The sequence below is a fragment of the Podarcis raffonei genome, chromosome 4 (genome assembly GCF_027172205.1).
Source record: "Podarcis raffonei isolate rPodRaf1 chromosome 4, rPodRaf1.pri, whole genome shotgun sequence".
NCBI lineage: Eukaryota > Metazoa > Chordata > Lepidosauria > Squamata > Lacertidae > Podarcis > Podarcis raffonei.
Genome location: NC_070605.1, coordinates 38,295,581 through 38,317,258, shown reverse-complemented (window position 1 = coordinate 38,317,258; position 21,678 = coordinate 38,295,581). Strand labels below are relative to the sequence as shown.

Here is a 21,678-nt window from a genome sequence, read left to right as displayed (position 1 = left end):
TATCCCAGGTGTTTCCAAAGCTGCTCCTGTCAATCGTCACTCTGCAGCTGCATGGGAACTATGGGAAAGGTTGCATAGTTTGCCCCAAACAGCTTCATGGGCCAAATCCAGAGGCCTTTAGTGTCATGACCCCAGAGGCTGGCAGCAATCAAGACTCCTGCTTCAGAGGCTGAAGACTTGCCAGCTAAGGAGCCAGACCAGGTGCAGGGCTCCAAGTCTGCTGATAGAGATCAGGAAACAACCGAGCCTGAGAACATGAGAAATCAGGAACAACCTCCTGTATCAACAGGGTCAGAGTCAGAACCTTCACAGGAACCTTCCATTGAGGTGGAGTAACGAAATGCCTTCCCCAGGACCTCAAGCAGTGCAGGAAGCACGTAAGGCAGTAGGCTAGGGAACAAAGGAGTGCCTGTCTCTAGATCAGGGGCTTTAAGAATCTAGTTAGTCACAAAGGGGACTTGGCTTTTCATGCCTTGCCTCCTTCTCCATGAAATCCAGCATCGCACCAGAACATGACATGTAGGATCTAATTGGGATTGTGGAAGGCTCCCCATCACTGCCATAGAACCTCCCCCTTCACAACCAAGCAAAGCCACTGATCCTTTGGTCAAGAGACTTAAGGACTTTAGAAATACTAATTGTTGCAATTAAGAAAAGGGATGAGAATGATATAGGTATGATGCCTTTCCCCACAATCAAAGCAGTTGCCTTATACTGATTTAGACCTATTTATCCCAATAAACAGATTGGTGTGAAGGCGCTTTTTTGGGGGGGGGGGTTAGAACACAGGCAGCATTTTGAAGGCAGGATAGAGACTTGAAGGCATCTGTGAGAAGAAGAATCTTGTATTTTATTGAAGTATTTTGATCCTTCCCACCACCTCCTTTACGTTAAGGATCTTCTTAATTGAAAGGTGTTGGGGCTCATGTCTATCTGAATTCATAGTTTCTGACAAGTGTGCTCCTCCTCCCAAAAAATAACTGCTAGTTTAAGTTACTCAGTGATAATAGGGAAAGCACACTGTGTACACTCTTTTTATTACTACTACCTTATTTCTTTCCCAGCTGAGCCTCAGCACTGAAAGAAGCTCTAGAGCAGTCTCATGCGAAGTCATACTAAGGTGGAAAACCTCTCCTCTCCTAAAAACAAGTGGGAGCAACAAACCATGGTCCAAAAACAAACACTGGCTTCCTGATTGTGTTTTGGGGGGATTAAAACAAACCACAATCCCTAATTCAGATGTAACGACAAACCAGGGATCATGGTTTGTTGTACCCACCAGAGCCAATGGAGGAGCCAAGTAGGAGCCAATTTACAGTTCCCAGTATAACATTAACTATGGTTTACCATAATGTGTGAACGCAGCCCCTTGTTGGGCTCATTCTTGTTGTCCCAGGATGACTGCATGCAGAGAGTCTCCAGCCTAATTCTGTGGGGAAAATCCTACTTCCTTGAAGGAGGCATTGCTATGTACTTCCACATATCAGTTGTATCTAGCACATTATAAAAATTAAACCTGCTGGAGAGACTATTTGTTATATGCTTCAATTGTGTACTTCAGAAGGACGGCAACATTTGAAGCCATCTTGCTTTATCACACTGTATTTCTATTTTTTTTAAAGTCAGATCTGTCATACCTCTGAAAACTGAAATAGTGTTGATTCCTCACTTTCTTTTGAATCTGCAGGGGCATCTGGTTGTGATGGACTTGAAGAAATCTGGGAGGGGGGGCACATTAAAAAAAAAAGCCATTAGAACACCCTGTTTAAGCCAAATCTGATTTTCATGTTCTGCAGAAATGGCAAAACTTGTCACTCTTCAGGACACAAAGTGGTATGAATAAGTTACTTTTCTAATGGATTGTAAATGACAAACTATGAAAAATACAAGCATCATTTTCATAGGGAAACCTCTGCCATAATCAGAGCAACAAAATAAAACAATGAAAAGTCACAATGGTAATATTAAATAAAGTATCACACGGCTTGGAGCTAAGCCAAAGGCTTTGATCCCTTGCATTGACAGACGCAAATTAAGCATTTCACCTGACACACTAATTGCATACAAAGCACCAAAATGATCAGTACCATGCTGAAAGAACTGTATAAGAAATCAGAATTTCCAGTCTAAAATAAGCAATATTATTTTGAACTCACTTAGTTGGAAATAAACCCCACTGATTTCAAAGAAACCTATTTACAAGGAAGTTTTAAATGAGAGCCTTATGATTCTGGCTTCATTTTTCACTGCTGAGATGTTCAAGTGTGCTGGCTGGAAACCTGTTAACAGCAATCTTAACTATCTGGTCAAAAATGTTCATGAAAATTTGGAATACTATGATATTCTGGATTGTTTTCAGGACAATAATGAGCACGATCCAGTCAAAGTGAAACACTTTTACATTCCATTGATTTCAACAGGTAAGATTTAAACACATCCTTAACATTCAAATTGAAATCAACGGGGCTTAAAATTACATACTTAACTCACCCATTGAAAATAATTGGTGTTTTAAAAGTGCTTAATCTCAGCTGGATTGTGCCAACTATCCACACATTCTTGGTTTTCTGATATCAGATGAGAAAAAAATCTATTAGAAACAATGGCTTCTAATTAAAATAATATTTGGGGGTAAAAAAATTGGGTACCCTCTATACTTTGATGTTTGTATTCTCTTCTTCGGTCGCATCTTAATCTCTTACTGAGCTTTTCTGAGAAAAAGCTACATAATTGTGAATACTACATTGCTTGCTACATCACTGAGTGGTGCTCACATTGGCTCCACAGGTTTCCTGTTGCATCTCCTCTTGCGTTGCCACCCATGGTGGTGATATATTCAGTGGTGCTTAATCCTTAGTAAATGTGTTTCAGATTGCATTTATATAATTGTGCTTGGGTTGAACATTTTAACGGGGCTCCACCAGCACCTTAGGGTCTCAGTTCACACATTCCTTGACCAGGTACCCACTTTCAGGGGCCAATGCAATGAGCAGCATCCAGAAAAAATTATCCACAACTAAAGACATCAAAAACAAAGGAGTGGGGTTTTTGGTGCAATGAATTCAAGTTCTATTTATTTCAGTGGGATTTAGTCATGACCAATGTCCATTGGGTTGTGTCTAATATGTAGGAAATAATTTACTCTGTAGCAAGTCCTGTACTCATAGCAGCTGGAAATGGTACTGTTGCGCGTCAAGGCCCCACACCCCCTCCCTTGGTGAATAAAAACACGTGGACACAAGTATTTTGAGTTAATGGGCTGAAAAAAGGCCACAACATTTATTGGTTACAGAATGTGAGTGGTATTGGCTTTGGGCATTGGACCCAAACTGACTATATCTGACTCCTGCCCGCCATGCAGGAAGTCTTACAACGGTTAACCACCTGTAGGGAGAGCCCTGTTGATGTACATCAACTCGGTGCTCCCCCAGGGTCATGGGAAAGGTTGTGCCATGGCCCTAGGTTCCACCTGGGCTTCGGACAGGAACCACAACCCCTGGGTTCCTTTAACACAGCGGTTCTCAACCTGTGAGTCCCCAGAGGTTGTTGGACTACAACTCCCCTCATCCCTGAGCTCTGGCCTTGCTAGCTAGGGGGTGATGGGAGTTGTAGTTCAACAACATCCGGGGACCCACAGGTTGAGAAAGGCTGCTTTAACGGAATACCCTTAAAGTGGAGGGGTAGGTGATGGCCACAACCTCCCCTCCCATAAACCAAGCTTTTCCAATGCCTAACCGCCAAACCTTATAAAGTTGTGACGATTTGCTACAAGGTAGGCGAAAACCAAGTGGCTGGTGCCAATCTGCCAAGTGGGAAAATTCCTACCAGGCCTCTTCAACAGGCAACCGACTGAAGTCCATAGCAAGGTCAAGGTGATAAACGCAAGAAGGGAGGGAGGGCAGGAGATCCGTGGAAGCCAGGAGCAGAAGGAGGAGCTCCCGGCCACGAAGCCGCTTAAATGTGGCTAGACATGCCCCCCCCCAGCCAGCCAGTTTGGCTGACTGCGGTTGTGATGTGCGCTGGGACTCCCCTGTGACGTGGGGGTCTCGACACCCCTCCCCTGAGGGCGGGAAAGCGCGAAACCTGCACGCAACCCCACCCTTCCCTGAAGAGGACCAGCTCTGTAAGAATGAGAACTGAATGCCTGGTTCATACACTACCTTCACCAATGAGCATGTATCTGGAGATGCTAAAGGCTGCTTAAAGGTAAAGGTAAAGGTACCCCTGCCCATACGGGTCAGTCTTGACAGACTCTGGGGTTGTGCGCCCATCTCACTTAAGAGGCCAGGGGCCAGCACTGTCCGGAGACATTTCCGGGTCACGTGGCCAGCGTGACAAAGCTGCATCTGGCGAGCCAGCGCAGCACACGGAAACGCCGTTTACCTTCCCGCCAGTAAGCGGTCCCTATTTATCTACTTGCACCCGGGGGTGCTTTTGAACTGCTAGGTTGGCAGGCGCTGGGACCGAGCAGCGGGAGCGCACCCAGCCGCGGGGATTCGAACCGCCGACCTTTCGATCGGCAAGCCCTAGGCGCTGAGGCTTTTACCCACAGCGCCACCCGCGTCCCAAAGGCTGCTTACATGTTCAAAAAATGGATTTGCGACTTTGGCCCTCGGTTATATGCTGAAAGATGATTAGGATTTGACAGTACTGGATTTGACAACATACGAGGGCACAATCTATCTATCTAATATGCTAATGGATGGTCCTGACCTTGACTTAGTACTGAAAGAGTGTTTCCACACTTTAACCTGAACAGTCACCTGATGAAGCTTGTCAAGATCTGATGCCTGAAGAGGGCATCCATTATAGCTGCTAATTAAATAAATATGTCCTTAGCTGGCACATTTTTGGCTTCAGGATGCTTTCTACTAAATATACGAAACAAATTCTTTCTTCTGCTCAAGAATGTCTACCTAATGCAATGCATCATGTAAAGCATTTAATTAATTAACTATATTTAAGTGCCATTAAAGATGCAGAAGTCACCCATGATCCTCAGGTAAATATGTATGTGACCACTGCTCAAATGGATGATAAATTAACTAAAGCATTTTTGGAGCTTATCTGAAAGCCTTTAGTGTTCTTTTTTTTATTTATTAAAAAACCAAAAAACCCAGAAATTAGAAAAAGCTCACCTCAGCAAATTGAAACAACGGCGACTTTAGACATCCTTCAGTAGAATTGGATGCATCAGAATGGCATGTACTTGAAGAAATCTGAAACAAAGATTATTGGGGGTGAAACTTTAGGGACTACATTCTGCTTCGTGTGTCAGTTAGAAAGGGGCCTGCCTGTGAGTTGCAGGCTTTTACTGCTAAGTGGTGTGCGCATATATTATTATTTCTAAAGCACTTTCAAATCAAAATGGCATAGGAGAGATAAAAGTAATGACAAACCCTGCCTGGAGGCTTACAATGTATCAGACAAAAAAAGTGGAGGGGGTGGAAATGGTCACAAGAGGAAGGGAAACCTGGAAGGATTAATGAGCAAGGAAAAGCCTCAGAGCACAGATTGCTCTTTAGAAGCTGTTTAAGAACCAAAATTGGCAGAGCTGCTTGAATATCGATAGGGAGCACATTCCATGTAGCCAGTGCATTCCAGAGCTGTAGAATAACAACAGATAAAAGCAACAATGAAAAGTAATAGTCAGGTTTTGGGTGTAACGGGAAAAGAAGGAGCAAAGAAAAAGAAAGAACTGAAAAGTTAAGGAGGAGAAAGTGTACAAAAGCACTGTAAGCCAAAAGAAATTTAAACAGAATGCTTTAGGGAAACAGAAGCCAATTTTAGAAAAGATAAGGGACAGAGAAATACGTGTAAAAGAAGGAGCGTAGAAAGAGCCGCAGAATTTAAAATGAAAAAGAGATCAGAAATGGGAAGGATGGGCATTAGATGCTTCCCTGCATGCAGGCAGGTACATATGCAAACAAGTCGCCATATGCCTTTTTAGTAGCATTGCCAGTACAAAGCAGCCACTGGTATGGTATGCAGAAAAATGGAAAGCGCTAAAGACTGAAGGGAGGAACCAAGTAAGAAATGACAATAAGAGATCACCTTTCAGTTGTCCATCCATTCATTAAGGGAAAAATTAGTTTGTGATGAGTTAAATACAGAAAAATGCCGCCCCAAAATCATGTAATATAATCTGTTCTAAGAGTATAATGGCATAGTTGACAATTAACAAGTGTGCAAACACCAGCATTGATTCTACATTTCATTTTCATGGCTGGGACACGATATAACGCATTCACACTCACATCATGAGGCAATAAGAGATTCCTAAAAATTCAGCGTAGTTAACAACTGTTAATACAACTCTTGAGAAGATGAATATCATTAATGCAATCAGATTAAGCCTTAAGAAATACGAAGTCAATGTATGAGAATAATACTTAATTCTTGACTTCCGGAGGCGGCGCAAAACCGTGATGGCGGACCTCTTCGAGCTCTGAAGAGGGGCACCGCAGAAAAGGGTTGCTCGCGACGGCGCAGCGGCAACCCATCAAGATAAACCACGGGCAGAGTGAGTCCGTGGCCGTGGGACCCGGCGGGCACCTGGAGCGACCCCGAAATCACAAAAGGAACCCCGTAAGGGGCTCCGGAGTGAAGGAGGGGGAGCGGTGCTGTGGGTTCATCGCTCTTTCTGCGGAGGCGAAGCCGCGCGGCTGTCACGGATGAGCGCTGACCTTTCTTCCAAGAAACATCGGGCTGAAACATCAAACCCGTGAGTAAGGACCTAAGATTCTACAAATCAAATCGGAAAATTTGGCTAAAAACGGGAGACGAGAAAGAGGAAGTCCGTCTTCCGACACTGCTTTCAAGATCAAAGCAGACGGTCTAAAGAGCGGAAAGCGCTGTGAACAGGGAAGCTTTGAAGCTTTAAATCGGGACTTTCGTGCACATTTGAATTTTACTTTTAAAGAATAAATACAGCATAAAATTGACCTGGAGCGGACACCCCAAGGGCAAGGGAAGACTCTAACCCCAAATTCCCGGGTGGCCGGGTAAAGTTGTTTAAACTGCGGAACTGTTGCAAGCTTCCAGATACTTTTGTAACTGGATAGTGTAATTTTGAGCTCACCTAGCTGAAGTGGATACAATTGCAGGCACCTTGCTGGAACTTTGTTATATGTTTAAAAGGGCTCTGCAGGACCTTTCTTTTAGCGTGCTGGAACTAATTTGCTTTTAAAATTGTTTTTAAAGTTGGAACAAAGAGACTTTAATTGCGGAAAGTTACCTTCTTCTTACTAAAACTTTGGTGGCACTCCCCCTAGAGGACATTGGGAATATAGAGGCCTGGGAAAGTTTCTCTGTTTACCTTCTCTCAATAGACTGTTTTTAATTCTGGACTTGCCTTTCCCATGGGATTACAACATTTGACCTTGAACGTTGACTGATGAGTGGCACAGGAAAGACAAGAGCAGCCAAAGCTAAGGAAGCTAAGGAGAAAGAGAAAGCAAAAAAGCAAGCACAGCTTTTGCAAACAACTTTAACTCAGGGACGTAGATTATCAGTTCCAGCTGTGCTTGCGACACAAAAAGTAGAAACCGAAAAGCCTGAAAAATCTGAAGAGGAAGATATGGCAGCAGGAGGAGCTGAGGCAGTACTGAAACAAGTTTTGGAACAATTGTCAGCAATAAATCAAAAAATTGATAACCAATCAACAAAAATTGACCAAGCAACATCCTCGATCCAGAAATTGACAGATCAGGTTTCCCAACATACCCAAGCAATTGAAAAATTGCAAGGAGCAACAGAAGAGAATCGTAAACTGGCAGGGGAAGCTGTTCAAATTGCAACATCAGCTAAAAAAGAAGTCGAGGAAGTTAAAGCGGAAGTCAAGCCTCTTCATAAACAGATAGGGGACCAACAAACCTATCTCTCGTTGGTGGAATTGAAAAATCGCGAGACCAACCTCAGACTAAGGGCAGTCCCAGAAATTGAACAAGAAGATTTGAAAGGACTTTTGACAACAGAGTTTACAAAGTTCTGGGACTTAAAAGAAGAAATTGATTTCAAAATTGTATCGGCTTTTCGGTTGGGAAGATTAGTAAGAAAAGATAGATCCAGAGACTGCTTAATAGCTTTGAGATCAAGGGAGGAGAGAGACAAAATACTAGGCCTACACTTCAAAAACTCAATTGTGATACAAGAGAAAAGGGTGGAAATTTACCGAGATATTCCTAAACAGTTATTGGACTTGAGAGCCACCTACTCAGATTTGGCTAAGTTGCTGAGACTCAACACAATTCCTTACAGGTGGGAGTTCCCACAAGGGCTATCATTCACTTACAAACAGAAGAAGGTTAAAATAAGATCACCAGAGGACTTACAAAAGTTCCAGCACGATCACGGAGAAGACCTCCAAAAAGAAGCAGCAGCTAATTGGCCTATACCCAACCCAGGTGGAGCAATACCTGCACCTTCGGAACCAGAGGAGAAAGAAGATACACCGCTCTAGGTGTAGCAGAATAGTTCAGGATGTCTCTGCGGCTACTCAGTTGGAATATAAATGGCGGAAATTCCCCGGAGAAAAGAAGGAGGTTATTTCACATATTGAAGAAAGAACAATTGGACATTATTTGCCTACAAGAAACCCATGTGACCAGGCTCCACAGGAAGGTTTTGGTAAATAAAAGATTAGGCCAAGAATTTATTTCGTCTGACAAAGTAAAGAAAAGAGGAGTGGTGATCTACGCTAAGGAGAGCCTGATACCCAAATTTCTATTTAAGGATGAACAAGGAAGAATTTTGGCAATTGAAATTCAAACCCAAGGAGAAAAAATATTGATATTAGGAATTTATGCCCCAAATGACGGGAAATCAGAATTTTTCAAGAAGCTGCATGAGACGTTGCTGGACTATCTGGATTATGCTAACATCATAATGATGGGAGATATGAATGGAGTGGTGTCTACACATATGGATAAGTCTTACAACCAAAACTTAACATCAGACGGCAGACTGCCTAAAACTTTTTTCGAACTGACTGACAATCTGGATTTGATCGACATATGGAGGACAAAGAACCCCCTAGGTAAAGAAGGAACTTTTTTCTCTGAGGCCCACCTGTCTTGGTCAAGGATCGACCAAATCTGGACCTCCAGGGGGCTGGCACCCAAGACTAAAAAGGTGGAAATCTGCCCAAAAACATGCTCCGACCACAACGCCTTGAAAATAGAACTTAGATTAACTCAACCCGGTTCCTTCAGATGGAGAATGAATGACACACTACTAAGAGATCAAGAGATTGTGAAAAAGGCCCAAAAAACATTAAAGGACTATTTTGAGATAAATCTGAATACTACAGTTGAAAAAAGAACGATCTGGGACGCAAGCAAAGCTCTTATGAGAGGGTTTCTGATACAACAGAATTCAATCAAGAAAAAACTCTGGAACGGAAAGAAGGACAAAATATTGGAGAAAATACACCAAGGAGAAAAAAAACTGAGAACCAAACCAAAGTCCAAGGAGGTGCTGAGAGAAATTAAATTCCACCAAGCAGAATACTCAAAATTGATTAATCAGGAGATTGAATGGAAAATAAAACAGATGAAGCAAAGATCTTTTGAATCAGCAAATAAATGTGGAAAGCTGCTAGCTTGGCAGCTGAAAAAAAGACAAAAGCTAAACACGATAACAAATCTAGAGATTGATGGAAGGATCGTACAGAAACCAGAAGAAATTAGGAGGTGCTTCCACAGATACTTCAAAGAACTGTATGCACAGGGGCCCCAGAAAGAATCAGAGATAGATCAATTTTTAAAGATAAATGGACTATCAAAAATAACTCAAGATAAAAGATCAATCTTGAACTCTACAATAACCTCACAGGAAATTGAAGGTGCCATTCAGAATATGCAACTAGGCAAATCTCCAGGCCCGGATGGACTTACCTCCAAATATTACAAGGTTCTGAAGGACTATTTGATACAACCTTTGTTGGAGGTATGTAACCAGATTATGGATGGGAAGAGGGCACCAGAAACGTGGAAAGAAACCTTCATCACATTGATACCTAAGTCAGAATCTGAAAAGACTCAGCTTAAAAACTACCGTCCCATCTCACTCCTAAATGTGGATTACAAAATATTTGCAGACATTTTGGCAAATAGACTTAAAAAAGTCTTAAATGAAGTAATTCATAAAGACCAAGCTGGCTTTCTCCCTGGTAGACATTTATATGAGAACACTAGAAACATCATTGACATTTTAGAACTTTTGCAGACTAACAGGAACACAAGGGCGGTGTTAATCTTTATTGATGCGGAGAAAGCATTTGACAACATATCTTGGATGTTTATGAAGAAGAACTTGGAAGGGATGGGAGTGGGACGGGGGTTTGAGAATGGATTACATGCAATCTATTCAGAACAAAAAGCTAAATTAATAGTGAACAATGTGGTGACGGAGGAATTTAAAATTGAAAAAGGGACACGACAAGGGTGCCCTCTATCCCCTCTGTTATTTATTTCAGTCCTGGAGGTGCTATTGAATATGATCAGAGAGGACCGGTTGGTACAAGGGATAGAGGTCGGAGTGAAACAATATAAACTGAAAGCTTTTGCAGATGACCTAGTTTTGACACTGCAGGAGCCAGAATCCAGTACAAAAAGAGTTCTCGAACTTATATCTGAATTTGGTCGGGTGGCGGGATTTAGGTTGAATAAACAAAAAACTAAGGTTCTGACCAAAAATTTAACAATTACAGAAACAGAGGGGTTTCAGAGAGAAACAGAACTGAATGTGGTTAAAAAAGTGAAATACCTTGGGATCTATTTGTCCTCCAAGAATTTGAATTTATTTAAGGATAATTATGAGAAATGTTGGTTGGAAGTTAAAAAGGATTTAGAAATTTGGTCAAGATTGAAACTTTCCTTGTTGGGAAGAATTGCAGCTATAAAAATGAATGTGTTGCCGAAAATGTTATTTTTGTTTCAAACCTTACAGATCGTGGACAGAGTGGATTGCTTTGGAAAATGGCAGAAGGATATATCTAGATTTATCTGGCAGGGCAAAAAGCCCCGAATAAAGTTTAAAATATTAACAGATTCGAAAGAAAGAGGGGGGTTTGCCCTGCCGGACTTGAGGTTGTATTATGAAGCTGCAGCCTTCTGCTGGCTGAAAGATTGGTTTTTGTTGGAAAACACCGATGTCCTAGATCTGGAAGGTTTTAATAATGCTTTTGGATGGCACGCATACCTATGGTACGACAAGGTTAAAGCACATAAATTGTTTAAAAGCCACATTGTCAGAAAAGCAATTTTTGCAGTCTGGATGAAATATAAAGACTTACTAGAGAGTAAAACTCCGAGGTGGCTATCACCAGTGGAGGCCAAGGCCCGAAAAAGACCCAATATGGAGGCCTATTGGCCGAAATATTGGGAATTGACTGAAAAAATTGGAGACAATTGGAAGTTGCAGAGCCAGGACAAACTAAAAAATAAGGTGCGAGATTGGCTACATTATGCTCAAATTCAAGAGGTTTTCAAAATGGACAAAAAAGTTGGTTTCCAGGTGGAAAAGTCGAAACTAGAGACAGAACTGTTAGAACCAAAGACAAAGCTGTTATCTAGAATGTATAACTTGCTGCTTATGTGGAATTTACAGGATGAGACAGTTAAATCTGCTATGATTAAATGGGCACAGGATGTTGGACACAACATTATGTTTGAAGACTGGGAAAGGTTATGGAACACCGGAATGAAATTCACGGCCAGTACGGCCTTGAAGGAAAACATTATGAAAATGATATACCGGTGGTACATGACCCCAGTCAAGTTAGCTAAGATACATCACCTGTCTGACAATAAATGTTGGAAGTGTAAGGAAGCAGAGGGGACTTTCTTTCACCTCTGGCGGACATGCCCAAAGGTTAAGGCTTTCTGGGAAATGATTTACAATGAGTTGAAAAAGGTATTTAGGTATACCTTTCCCAAGAAACCAGAGGCCTTCCTGTTGGGCATGGTAGACCAGAAAGTGTTAAAGAAGGACAGAACTTTGTTTATGTATGCTAGTACAGCAGCAAGAATACTCATCGCAAAGAACTGGAAGACACAAGATTTACCCACGCTGGAGGAATGGCAGATGCAGTTGATGGACTACATGGAGATAGCTGAACTGACCGGCAGAATCCGAGATTTGGATGTAGAAACAATTGAGGTGGACTGGAAAAAGTTTAAAGACTACTTGCAAAAGTATTACAAACTGTATGAATCTTAAGACGGTGCATGATTTGGAAATGATACGCTTTAGCAATTATGATTAAGTAAATAGTAAACTAAGTGATAAAAGAGAAAAGGAGATAATATGAAATTGAACATGTTACGTTTATTTTAAAGGTATAAAAATTGTGACATAATACATTGAATATAGATACATAACATGTAAAAGTTACAATAAGGTATGACATAAGGTAACAAATTGCTGACATTGTTAATATAAAGAACGCAGAATCGGAAGGGGTGGGGAAGTCCAAGTTGGGATTTTTGTTAAAAAAAAAAAAAATGGTTTCTTGTAAACTCCTTATTTGTTTGTAATGTATAAAATTTGGAAAGAAACGTAATAAAAAATATTATAAAAAAAAAAAGAGAATAATACTTAATTCTTGCCCATGTATTATTAAATGCAAAGAAAGGATAGCAAACATGGCCTTCTGTCTGCTTTTAACACTCAAACACACACTGCCTCCTTAATGTCTGCCTGATTATTCTTTGAAGAAAATGAAAAGGGTTTTTTTTTACCACTGCATGCTTCACTTGCCAGCCAAATGTCTGCCCAGAATGTTTTGGGAAGGAGCTGTGAAAGTGGATTTCTCATAAGAAATTTGTCAGAATGGCTGGTAGACACACCAGGCTTGCAAACAAGGGCTTAACAAGCACCATGTTACTTCCTACTCATGGCATTATGGCTACATAAGCTGTCACAAATGCCCTCCACTCAGAAGTCTGCCTGGCTGATGTGGTCATTGTTCCAGCACTAGGTTAACACTTATTTATTTGCCCAGGCATTTTAAGCTGCTGATTCGCTTATTATTCTGTTTTTAGCAGTCTTTATTTGTTCAGAATGACTTACTGGTCTGGTTTCTTTGGTTTATACTCTGTACCTGGTATTTCAATAAATGAAGAACAGGCTATATATGCTACATGTAAAATGATTCAAGTTAAATCTTAGGTTTGCAAATGTTCCCCTGTCCCCACAGACCAGCAAGTTATTCACATAATTTTCATCTGATGAAGTGGCCTGTATTCCATAAAAAGTTGCTTAAGAGACCATCTGGGAGCGGCCGCCAAGACCACATAACACCGGTCTTGAAAGACCTATATTGGCTCCCAGTATGTTTCCGAGCACAATTCAAATTGTTGGTGCTGATCTTTAAAGCCCTAAATGGCCTCGGTCCAGTATACCTGAAGGAGCGTCTCCACCCCCATCGTTCTTCCCAGACACTGAGGTCCAGTGCCAAGGGCCTTCTGGTGGTTCCCTCACTGCGAGAAGCCAAGTTACAGGGAACCAGGCAGACGGCCTTTTTGGTAGTGGCACCCGCCCTGTGGAATGCCCTCCCACCAGATGTCAAAGAGAAAAACAACTACCAGACTTTTAGAAGACATCTGAAGGCAGCCCTGTTTAGGGAAGCTTTTTAATGTTTAACAGACTATTGTATTTTAATATTTCGTTGGAAGCCGCCCAGAGTGGCTCGAGAAACCCAGCCAGATGGGCGGGGTATAAAAAAATTATCATCATCATCATCATCATCATCATCATCATGGCTTTGAGCCCTGAAAGATCTGCTCGCTGCCTTGTAGGCCTTTCCCCCTCACCTGAGAGGCAAGGGCCGGTTGACTCCAGCTATAAAACCTGAAGATGCTGAACAGAATCTTGGGCTGGGGCATTGTTTACAGGGGTTTGTTGTTTATGGGGGCTGTTGCTGTCGTCTTTTTGTATCTTTATTTTGTTCTCATGATTTATGTGGAAATTGTTCAATCTGTGTACTTTTTGATGTTTTGTTTATGACTACTTTTGTTATCTTTGTAGTGCTGTAGTTTCTAAAATACGTTGTAAGCCACCTAGAACATGTTTTAATTTTGGAAACATGGCATACAAACAAACAAACAAACAAACAAACAAACAAACAAATAAATAAATGATTGATTGATTGAAGCACAAGACGCTACAAAATGTTATTGTGTTTATATTGAACCATGATACTCTTTTGCCACTACCATTACAAAATCACATTCTACTTCTTACAGAAATTCAACATGTATGTGCTAAAAGCTGCCAGATTTAATACATTTTGTATTGCAAAGCTGGTGAAATGTAAACAGGCAGATGGCTACTTTAAACTGAGCTGCTGTGGTACGGCGGTGAACTTCATGAGCTGTGAGCCCAACACTCCTGATTCTAAGCTCAAGTGTGCTGCTGTGTAGGCAATGTCCCAACCCGCACTTGTAAAATGGGAGGTAATGATACAACACCTTATCAGTAGTGAAGTAAATATTACTGAGTAAATGGCGAAGAGATCGCACTAGCTTATTTATTCTGTCTGTAAGTGATGCCAGTAAAGGCTTGATGATGATGAATATCACTGAGATAATGTATTTAAAATTATTTGTTACAACGGTATTTTAAGTAGCTTTGAGTTACCTGTGTTGATTAGGAAAGTGGGATCTAATAGCATGTAAACTATATTTTTAAATGCTTTTTGCATTTAAAATAGCGCTACCAAATATTCCGTCACGTTATTCTAAATAGTCTATGGCAGTGGTGGCAAACCTATGGCATGCGTGCCAGAGAGGGCACTCAGAGCCCTCTCTGTGGGCACGCACGCCAACATCCCAGCAGGGCTGTAGCTTCCATGCCGGGGGGGTGGGGGGCTTGCATGTGCCATCCAAAGCTGCGGCACCAGGGCCTGGCGAGTGAAAGAGGGGCTGAGCAGGCATTGATTTCTGCCAGTCTGTTTTTCCTACTCAGGAGTAAGCTGCCTTGAGTACAGCAGGGCTTAACTCCCAAGTCAGTAAGCATATCAAGATGGCAACATAAGAAGGGGCTGCTGGGTTTACATGCCCTCTGGGCTTTCCTGCAGAAGCCAACAGAAAAATTCATTCCATGGAGTAAGCAATCAAACGGCAGCCAAAGAAATAGCAAATAATAATAATAATAATAATAATAATAATAATAATAATAATAATAATAAATTTATACCCCACCCATCTGGCTGGGTTTATTTATTTATATATATTTGTATGTGCGCACGCAGACAATCATTATTATCTTATATTAAAGATTGGGAGAGGGTGGCTCTTAGTACAGCCCTCCAGTGTACACTAGTGGCCAAAATTGTGAAACCTTCTGTATTTCCAAGGTTTGATGGCTCATAACACCACTTTGTTCTGGAGTAATACCAGTGCTTTTTTTCTGTGGGGACGCAAAGGGACGCATACCTCTGAACATTTTGTGAATTTAACGGTAGATGAATTTCACTGTATTTATTTTCCCCAATTTGAACCGTATTTATTTTTCCCCCAGTGGTGATTTTTCTTGAGTAAAACTGAGTGTACCCCTAAACATATTTTTTGAAAAAAGCACTGAGTTATACCACAAAATTATATATCAATAGAAAGATAATTTAATGCAGTAACTTTTATGAAGGATTATTTATTACAACAGCAGTCATAAAGAAGAAACATGAAACACACAGAAAAAATGAGATATACGGTTAAATTGCTGTGTTGGCACTTTGCGATAAGTAAGTGGGTTTTAAGTAGCAGTTTGGGCACTCAATCTCTAAAAGGTTCGCCATCACTGCTCTATGGTATTCAAATTATAAATGGCAGAAGGACAAATATGTATCAGACGATATACAAAGTAAATGGATTTTGCTCTCAAGGCTGGGACTTCTAAGTTCACAGAACTGTTTACATTCACAGTTTGACTCAAGATACATCCTCTTGATTATAGTTCCTCTTTACTAGAAACTCTTTAGCTATAAAGGACTTGATTCTGCAATACAGTGGTACCTCTGCTTACGTGCCCCTCTTGTTATGTATCCTTCGGGATACACACGTGGCAAACCCAGAAGTATATTTCTGGGTTTAGCTGCGCGTGCATGCACAGTAGTGCTCTATCGCGCCATGCGCATACAACTGGCACCTCCAGTTGCAGAAACCTCAGAATCCGACCGGAGCTCCGGAACAGATCCTGTCCACAACCGGAGGTACCACTGTACTTGACACCAAAGTGTTTCACATTATACAACTGGCACCAATGATTAGGTTCTATAGCTACGGAATGGCAAAACTGTGTCACTGAGTGCAGATACAAAACCTATCAAATAGTTGTCAGCAGAAGTTACATTACTATACATATCTGTCAAACATGCATTGCATTAATGAAAGAATGAAGCAGACAAGATAGCTGCTTACCTCTTGTGCAGTCAAGGCATGTTCTCCTGCTAACAGTAGCATACTGAGGCCTCCCATTTGTGTAGGATCTATCAAAGAATAAAAATATATTGATAAAAATGTTTTATTTTGGAGCCAGCTTGAGCAGGTCTTAAACATACTGGGCCACAGCACTGAAAGGAACTATAAAGATTACATCTTTTAACAAAGACTACTTAAAAGGAATCAACACACACACACACACCCATATATATCTTTTTTAAAAAATGGAGTGGAAGGAAGTCTTGATAATATCATGATAAGCTATTCATAAATTCACTCTTTTCAGAAAATCTCAGTCTAGTGCTGGTAACTTTTAAGTGTTACAATAAAGTGCAGACAATATACACAAGAAACTTCAGGCACCCTCCTGCATACAACTGTCAGTTGGTACAGCATGAAACTCTTAATCTCAGAGCTGTGGGTTTGAGCTTCACACTAGGCAAAAGATTCCTAGACTGCAGGGGGTTGGACTAGATGACCCAAGTGGTTTCTCCCAACTCTACAATTCTATTTCTATTTGAAGCAAGACTATGGGATTGCATGGGATCACACTCAAGTATCTCTCTCCCCCATGTTGGGAAGGGAAGTTTGACAATGGGACTCAATGAAAACTCTCATATAGGTTTCCCTGTTTAGAACCCCATGCAATTAGCATGCTCCCCTCAGATGTCTCCGCCAATGCTGAGGAGGAGGAAAGGGCTGGTGGGAATGTGATAGTGGGCACATGGCTCCACTTTCTAGCCCCATGAAATTAAGATAGAATGCCTGAAAAAGGCATTGCTCAACCCCCGCTCCCTCTGCTGAAGCAGAGTCTTGCACACCATCACCTGCAACATGTATCTTTAGATCCTGCCACTCAAAAATACACCTTCCTTCCAATCACAATGGACTGTGTTTTCAAATGGATTGTAACTTGTATTTGGTTAGACTCATCATGAGTCTTTCACTTCTCGAGATCCATTCGATATTAACAGTGAAGCAAAACATGATTTATGCCCAGTGCCGCTACTTATGCAGCTATTGGAAGTTAAACATATTTTCAGTATTTGGAAATTACTTATTAAAGACACAAAAAATGTCTCATGTATAATTTTTTGCTCAAGATATATAACTTAAGCTGATTTAAGTAGCTTAAAAGAGCCCTAGGTAGGAAGAGTTGCAGCAATATGATCCATCTATGATCATGCAGGAAAATGCGACAGGTACTATAATCTATCCATGTATACACGGCGTTGGATCCCACTGAGTAATTAGTTACAGTCAGTTCCCACTGAAATCATGGGATTTAAAGTCATGACTAATTTAGTGTGTATCCATCCCATAGCCAGGAAGGCAGTCACAACAGGGACTGTGTATTTTGTACTGTGTGAACATTGTACCATAAGAGGATGTAGCAGGATCAAATGTTGCAGTCATTATTGGAATGAGGTGTTCCACTGACTATGTATCTTATAACTTATTAAAATATATAGAAGGCATGTTTTACAAAAGAGTAACAGTCTATAGCATTATTTCAAAATGATTGCAAGAATCAACCCATTTTAATAATACAGTGGAACCTCTGTTTTTGAACGTAATCCGTTCTGGAAGACCGTTCGACTTCCGAAATGTTCAAAAACCGAGGATCAATGGGTGGTTGGTAAATTCCATTGGGGAAAAAATGAAAAACGCGACCCGGAAGCCGTTCCGACTTCCGAGGTGCATTCAATAATGGAAGCAATTACCGTATTTTTCGCTCTATAACACGCACCCGACCATAACACGCACATAGTTTTAAGAGGAGGAAAATCCGTAGGCATGCCACCCGTAGGCATTCCCTCCATAACACGCACAGACATTTCCCCTTACTTTTTAGGAGGAAAAAAGTGAGTGTTATGGTGCAAAAAATACGGTACTTCCAGGTTTTCAGCTTTCAGGTTCCGAATTGTTCGGCCTCCAAGATGCTCGAAAACCAAGGTTCCACTGTACATGATTATAATAAAACAAAAACATATTCCCATTGACTCTAATGAAATACAGTACAATCTTGTTGAAACATCTGACTTCTAGGCCTGATTCAGTCACGTACTGTAGGCCAGAGACTTGGGGCTTGATGTCAAAAGAGATCTCGAACAAACCTGCCATTGCGAAATTCAGCTGAGGCATTTCTTCTGTCTTCACTAACTTTTTCGGACTTGGCAAATCTTTTGCAGGTTCTGATGGGAAAGCCCACAGCTTTTTCCGGTTAGTAACAGTAGATGACTGGGTTTTCACAGGTTTATTTGTAGGCGGGCACCACTTGTAGCCAGGGTTTGCTTTCATAAATGCATCCTTGTACTATGAAGAGGAAAGGAAAAAATTGCGTCAAGGGACAGCACAGTTTTGTAGAAAACCTTGGGGAAATGTAACAATTTAGTATTCATAGTTATTCATTTCATAACATTTATACACCACTTACTGTATTTTTCGCTCCATAAGACACACTTTTTTCCTCCTAAAAAGTAAGGGGAAATGTCTGTGCATCTTTTGAAGCGAATGTGTGGTCCCTGGCAGCAGCGGAGCTGGGGGCTTTGGTTCCCAGAGTGGCGGGGCATGGCACGCCACCCGTGCGAGTGTCCTAATGCGAGCGTCCCCTGCCCACGCAAGAGGGTGGGGAGAGGTGAGGCGGGGAAGAGGGCTTTAGTACATTCTATTTAGAGTTCCCTACGTCCGAGGGGCTCTGTGACTTGCATGAGGGCAGCCAGGATCCAGAGCTGAGGGGTATATTCTCCCTCACATGCTCTGTATTTCTTTTCTTGCTTTCCTCTTCTAAAAACTAGGTGCGTCTTATGGATTGAAAAATACGGCAATTGTAAAAAACAAAACAAAAACCTAAGTGGTTTACAAAGTACTGATTTTTGGATATACAATATACAACAATTTGAATGTTTATTTTGATTCAAGTCAAATGGGGTTTACTCCCATATAAATGTGCACAGGGTTGCACTCATTGCTTATGTTTTTCATCAGAAAAGCTATAAAACCTGTATTATAAAATATGAGTTTATGGATGATCTCAGATTGCCAAGCTACTCCATAAAAACATTTCTCAAAGCATCAATGGCTCAACTATTTTTCTCAACCACCTGCACTATACCAACAAATTTTTTAAAAAAGAATGTTCATTTCTTAACAAATAACTGAAAAATTTGGTCTCAACCTGAAGAACAGGAAATCTTGGTAATATGACCAGGAAATATGACCAAGACTGACAAATTTTAATTGAAGAGGGGTGGTTTAGAGGGAAGATTCCTCTTGTTCTCGGGTCCTGCTTGTAAGTTTCCCACAGCTCTTGGCTACTGTGAGTACAGGTTGCTGAATTAGGTGGGCCACTGGCCTGATCCAGCAGGCTCTTCTTATGTTCCTGATTAAGGTTTCTCAATGTTGTGCTATGTGATCACAAAGATAGGTAAAGGTAAAGGGACCCCTGACCATTAGGTCCAGTCGTGGCCGACTCTGGGGTTGCGGCTCTCATCTCGCTTTACTGGCCGAGGGTGCCGGCGTACAGCTTCCAGGTCATGTGGCCAGCATGACTAAGCCACTTCTGGCGAACCAGAGCACCGCACAGAAACGCCGTTTACCTTCCCGCCGGAGCGGTACCTGTTTATCTACTTGCACTTTGACGTGCTTTCAAACTGCTAGGTTGGCAGGAGCTGGGACTGAGCAATGGGAGCTCACCCCGACGCGGGGATTCAAACCGCCAACCTTCTGATCAGCAAGCCCAAGAGGCTCAGTGGTTTAACCCACAGCGCCACCCGCATCCCTGATCACAAAGATAGCCTATTGCATTTACAGTATGTCTAGTCTGAGTTGGAAGCACTGGGCCCTATCCAATATATTTTGGGTAGAACAATTTAAACCTTTGTGTGCTTCTACATTTCAGACCATTCAGCTAATGAAATTGAAATTGTCAGGTTTCCCTAATTACTCTTACAAGGTATAAATATTTGTATTATTTGCCCATACTAAAAAAATAAATGGTTGCAATATAGAGCGCTGGGTGTAGACCAGATTTGAAAAGTTTGGGCTTGCTCCAAGATCTTTTTTTTTTTTTATAGCCTTGTTGAATCTGAGGGCTAGCTCCAAGAGACACATTGTACAGCCACCGCTCTAAGCTGTGCATTATGTCTGGGCAGTGTTCATAATGAAGCCAAATTATAACTACAATTTTTAAAATGCAATTAAAAAGAAAACCCTCTCTCTCCTGTATGTATTTTCATCAATGCTTTACCAGGAAAAAATTGTTAAGAGAACCCAGTGGCAAGTTTTTGTTCATAATTACTGCTATTGCACAGCTAAACTACAGAAAGAATAAAAATTATATGCTTAATTGCACGTCTCATACACATTCTTGGAATGAATGTTACTGAGCCGAACACACTTGGCTATATTGTTCCTTTTCAATAGAGAAATGTGAGACTTGCTTTCAGAACCAAGCCTGGGAGGGAGGGTTTGTGTGAATCATATCGCCACAGGCATAGCAGTTTTCAACACACTATTGTTAGAAGTTTCTAATTGTCACTTTTCACAGGAGTGTTATGCAGTTGTTCTTCTTCCCCATTGACAAAGGTTCAAGGGGAAGTTAAAAATCCCAAAAGACATTTTTGTCCTATAAATTCAACTCTCCAATTTTCCAGATCACTACTGGATTCCATTATTATTACTGTTGTTGTTTTTTTACTACCTGTTGGAATAATAAGTCCCTAATTTCAGTATTGAAAAAACCAAATGAAAACTATTTTTATTATTCTGAATCAATAAAGAAGAATATCTAAAGACATTATCCACTACGGGGTGATTCGGAATAAATATAAAGAGGGCTTTTGATTGTATCACACCAGGTATGATACACTGCCCCCAAGAAGCTTTCCCTGAACCGAACTTCAGTGAAAGACTTATTATTCATCAAGGCATACTGTATTTTGGATCTTATCTGCTACCTTTATAGATTAATTTAGGAGAGATTCCTTGCAGCAGAACATTGTTTTATAAATACAAGTTTTATAAATTCTGCAGGGAGATCATTCCTTAGTGGAGTTTGAGCATTTGTTTCACAGCAGTCAACTATGGGAAACCCGAAAGCGAGACTTGAAAGCAACAGCACAATCTCAACCTGTGATTCCCAGAAACTAGCATTCAGAGACATACTGCCTCTGACAGTGAAGGTACACTAGTGGCCAAAATTGTGAAAACCTTTTAGAAAAGGTGTATTTCTGAG

The 21,678-nt window shown here is 41.2% G+C and overlaps 2 protein-coding genes across 13 annotated transcripts in view; one reads left to right on the top strand and one right to left on the bottom strand.

Moving 5' to 3' along the window:
• The window catches only part of BBX (BBX high mobility group box domain containing), a 125,433-nt gene that overhangs the window by 25,181 nt on the left and 78,574 nt on the right, over positions 1-21,678 (bottom strand). For all 12 annotated transcript variants that reach the window (XM_053386256.1, XM_053386262.1, XM_053386254.1 and 9 more), the window contains 4 exons: positions 18,560-18,758; positions 16,422-16,489; positions 5,139-5,219; positions 1,638-1,718 (listed from right to left, as the gene is read on the bottom strand). In XM_053386256.1, the coding sequence (XP_053242231.1) occupies positions 1,638-1,718; positions 5,139-5,219; positions 16,422-16,489; positions 18,560-18,758 (429 nt within the window). The remainder of the gene's footprint in view (positions 1-1,637; positions 1,719-5,138; positions 5,220-16,421; positions 16,490-18,559; positions 18,759-21,678) is intronic.
• The window catches only part of CD47 (CD47 molecule), a 231,861-nt gene that overhangs the window by 147,116 nt on the left and 63,067 nt on the right, over positions 1-21,678 (top strand). The window lies entirely within an intron of this gene.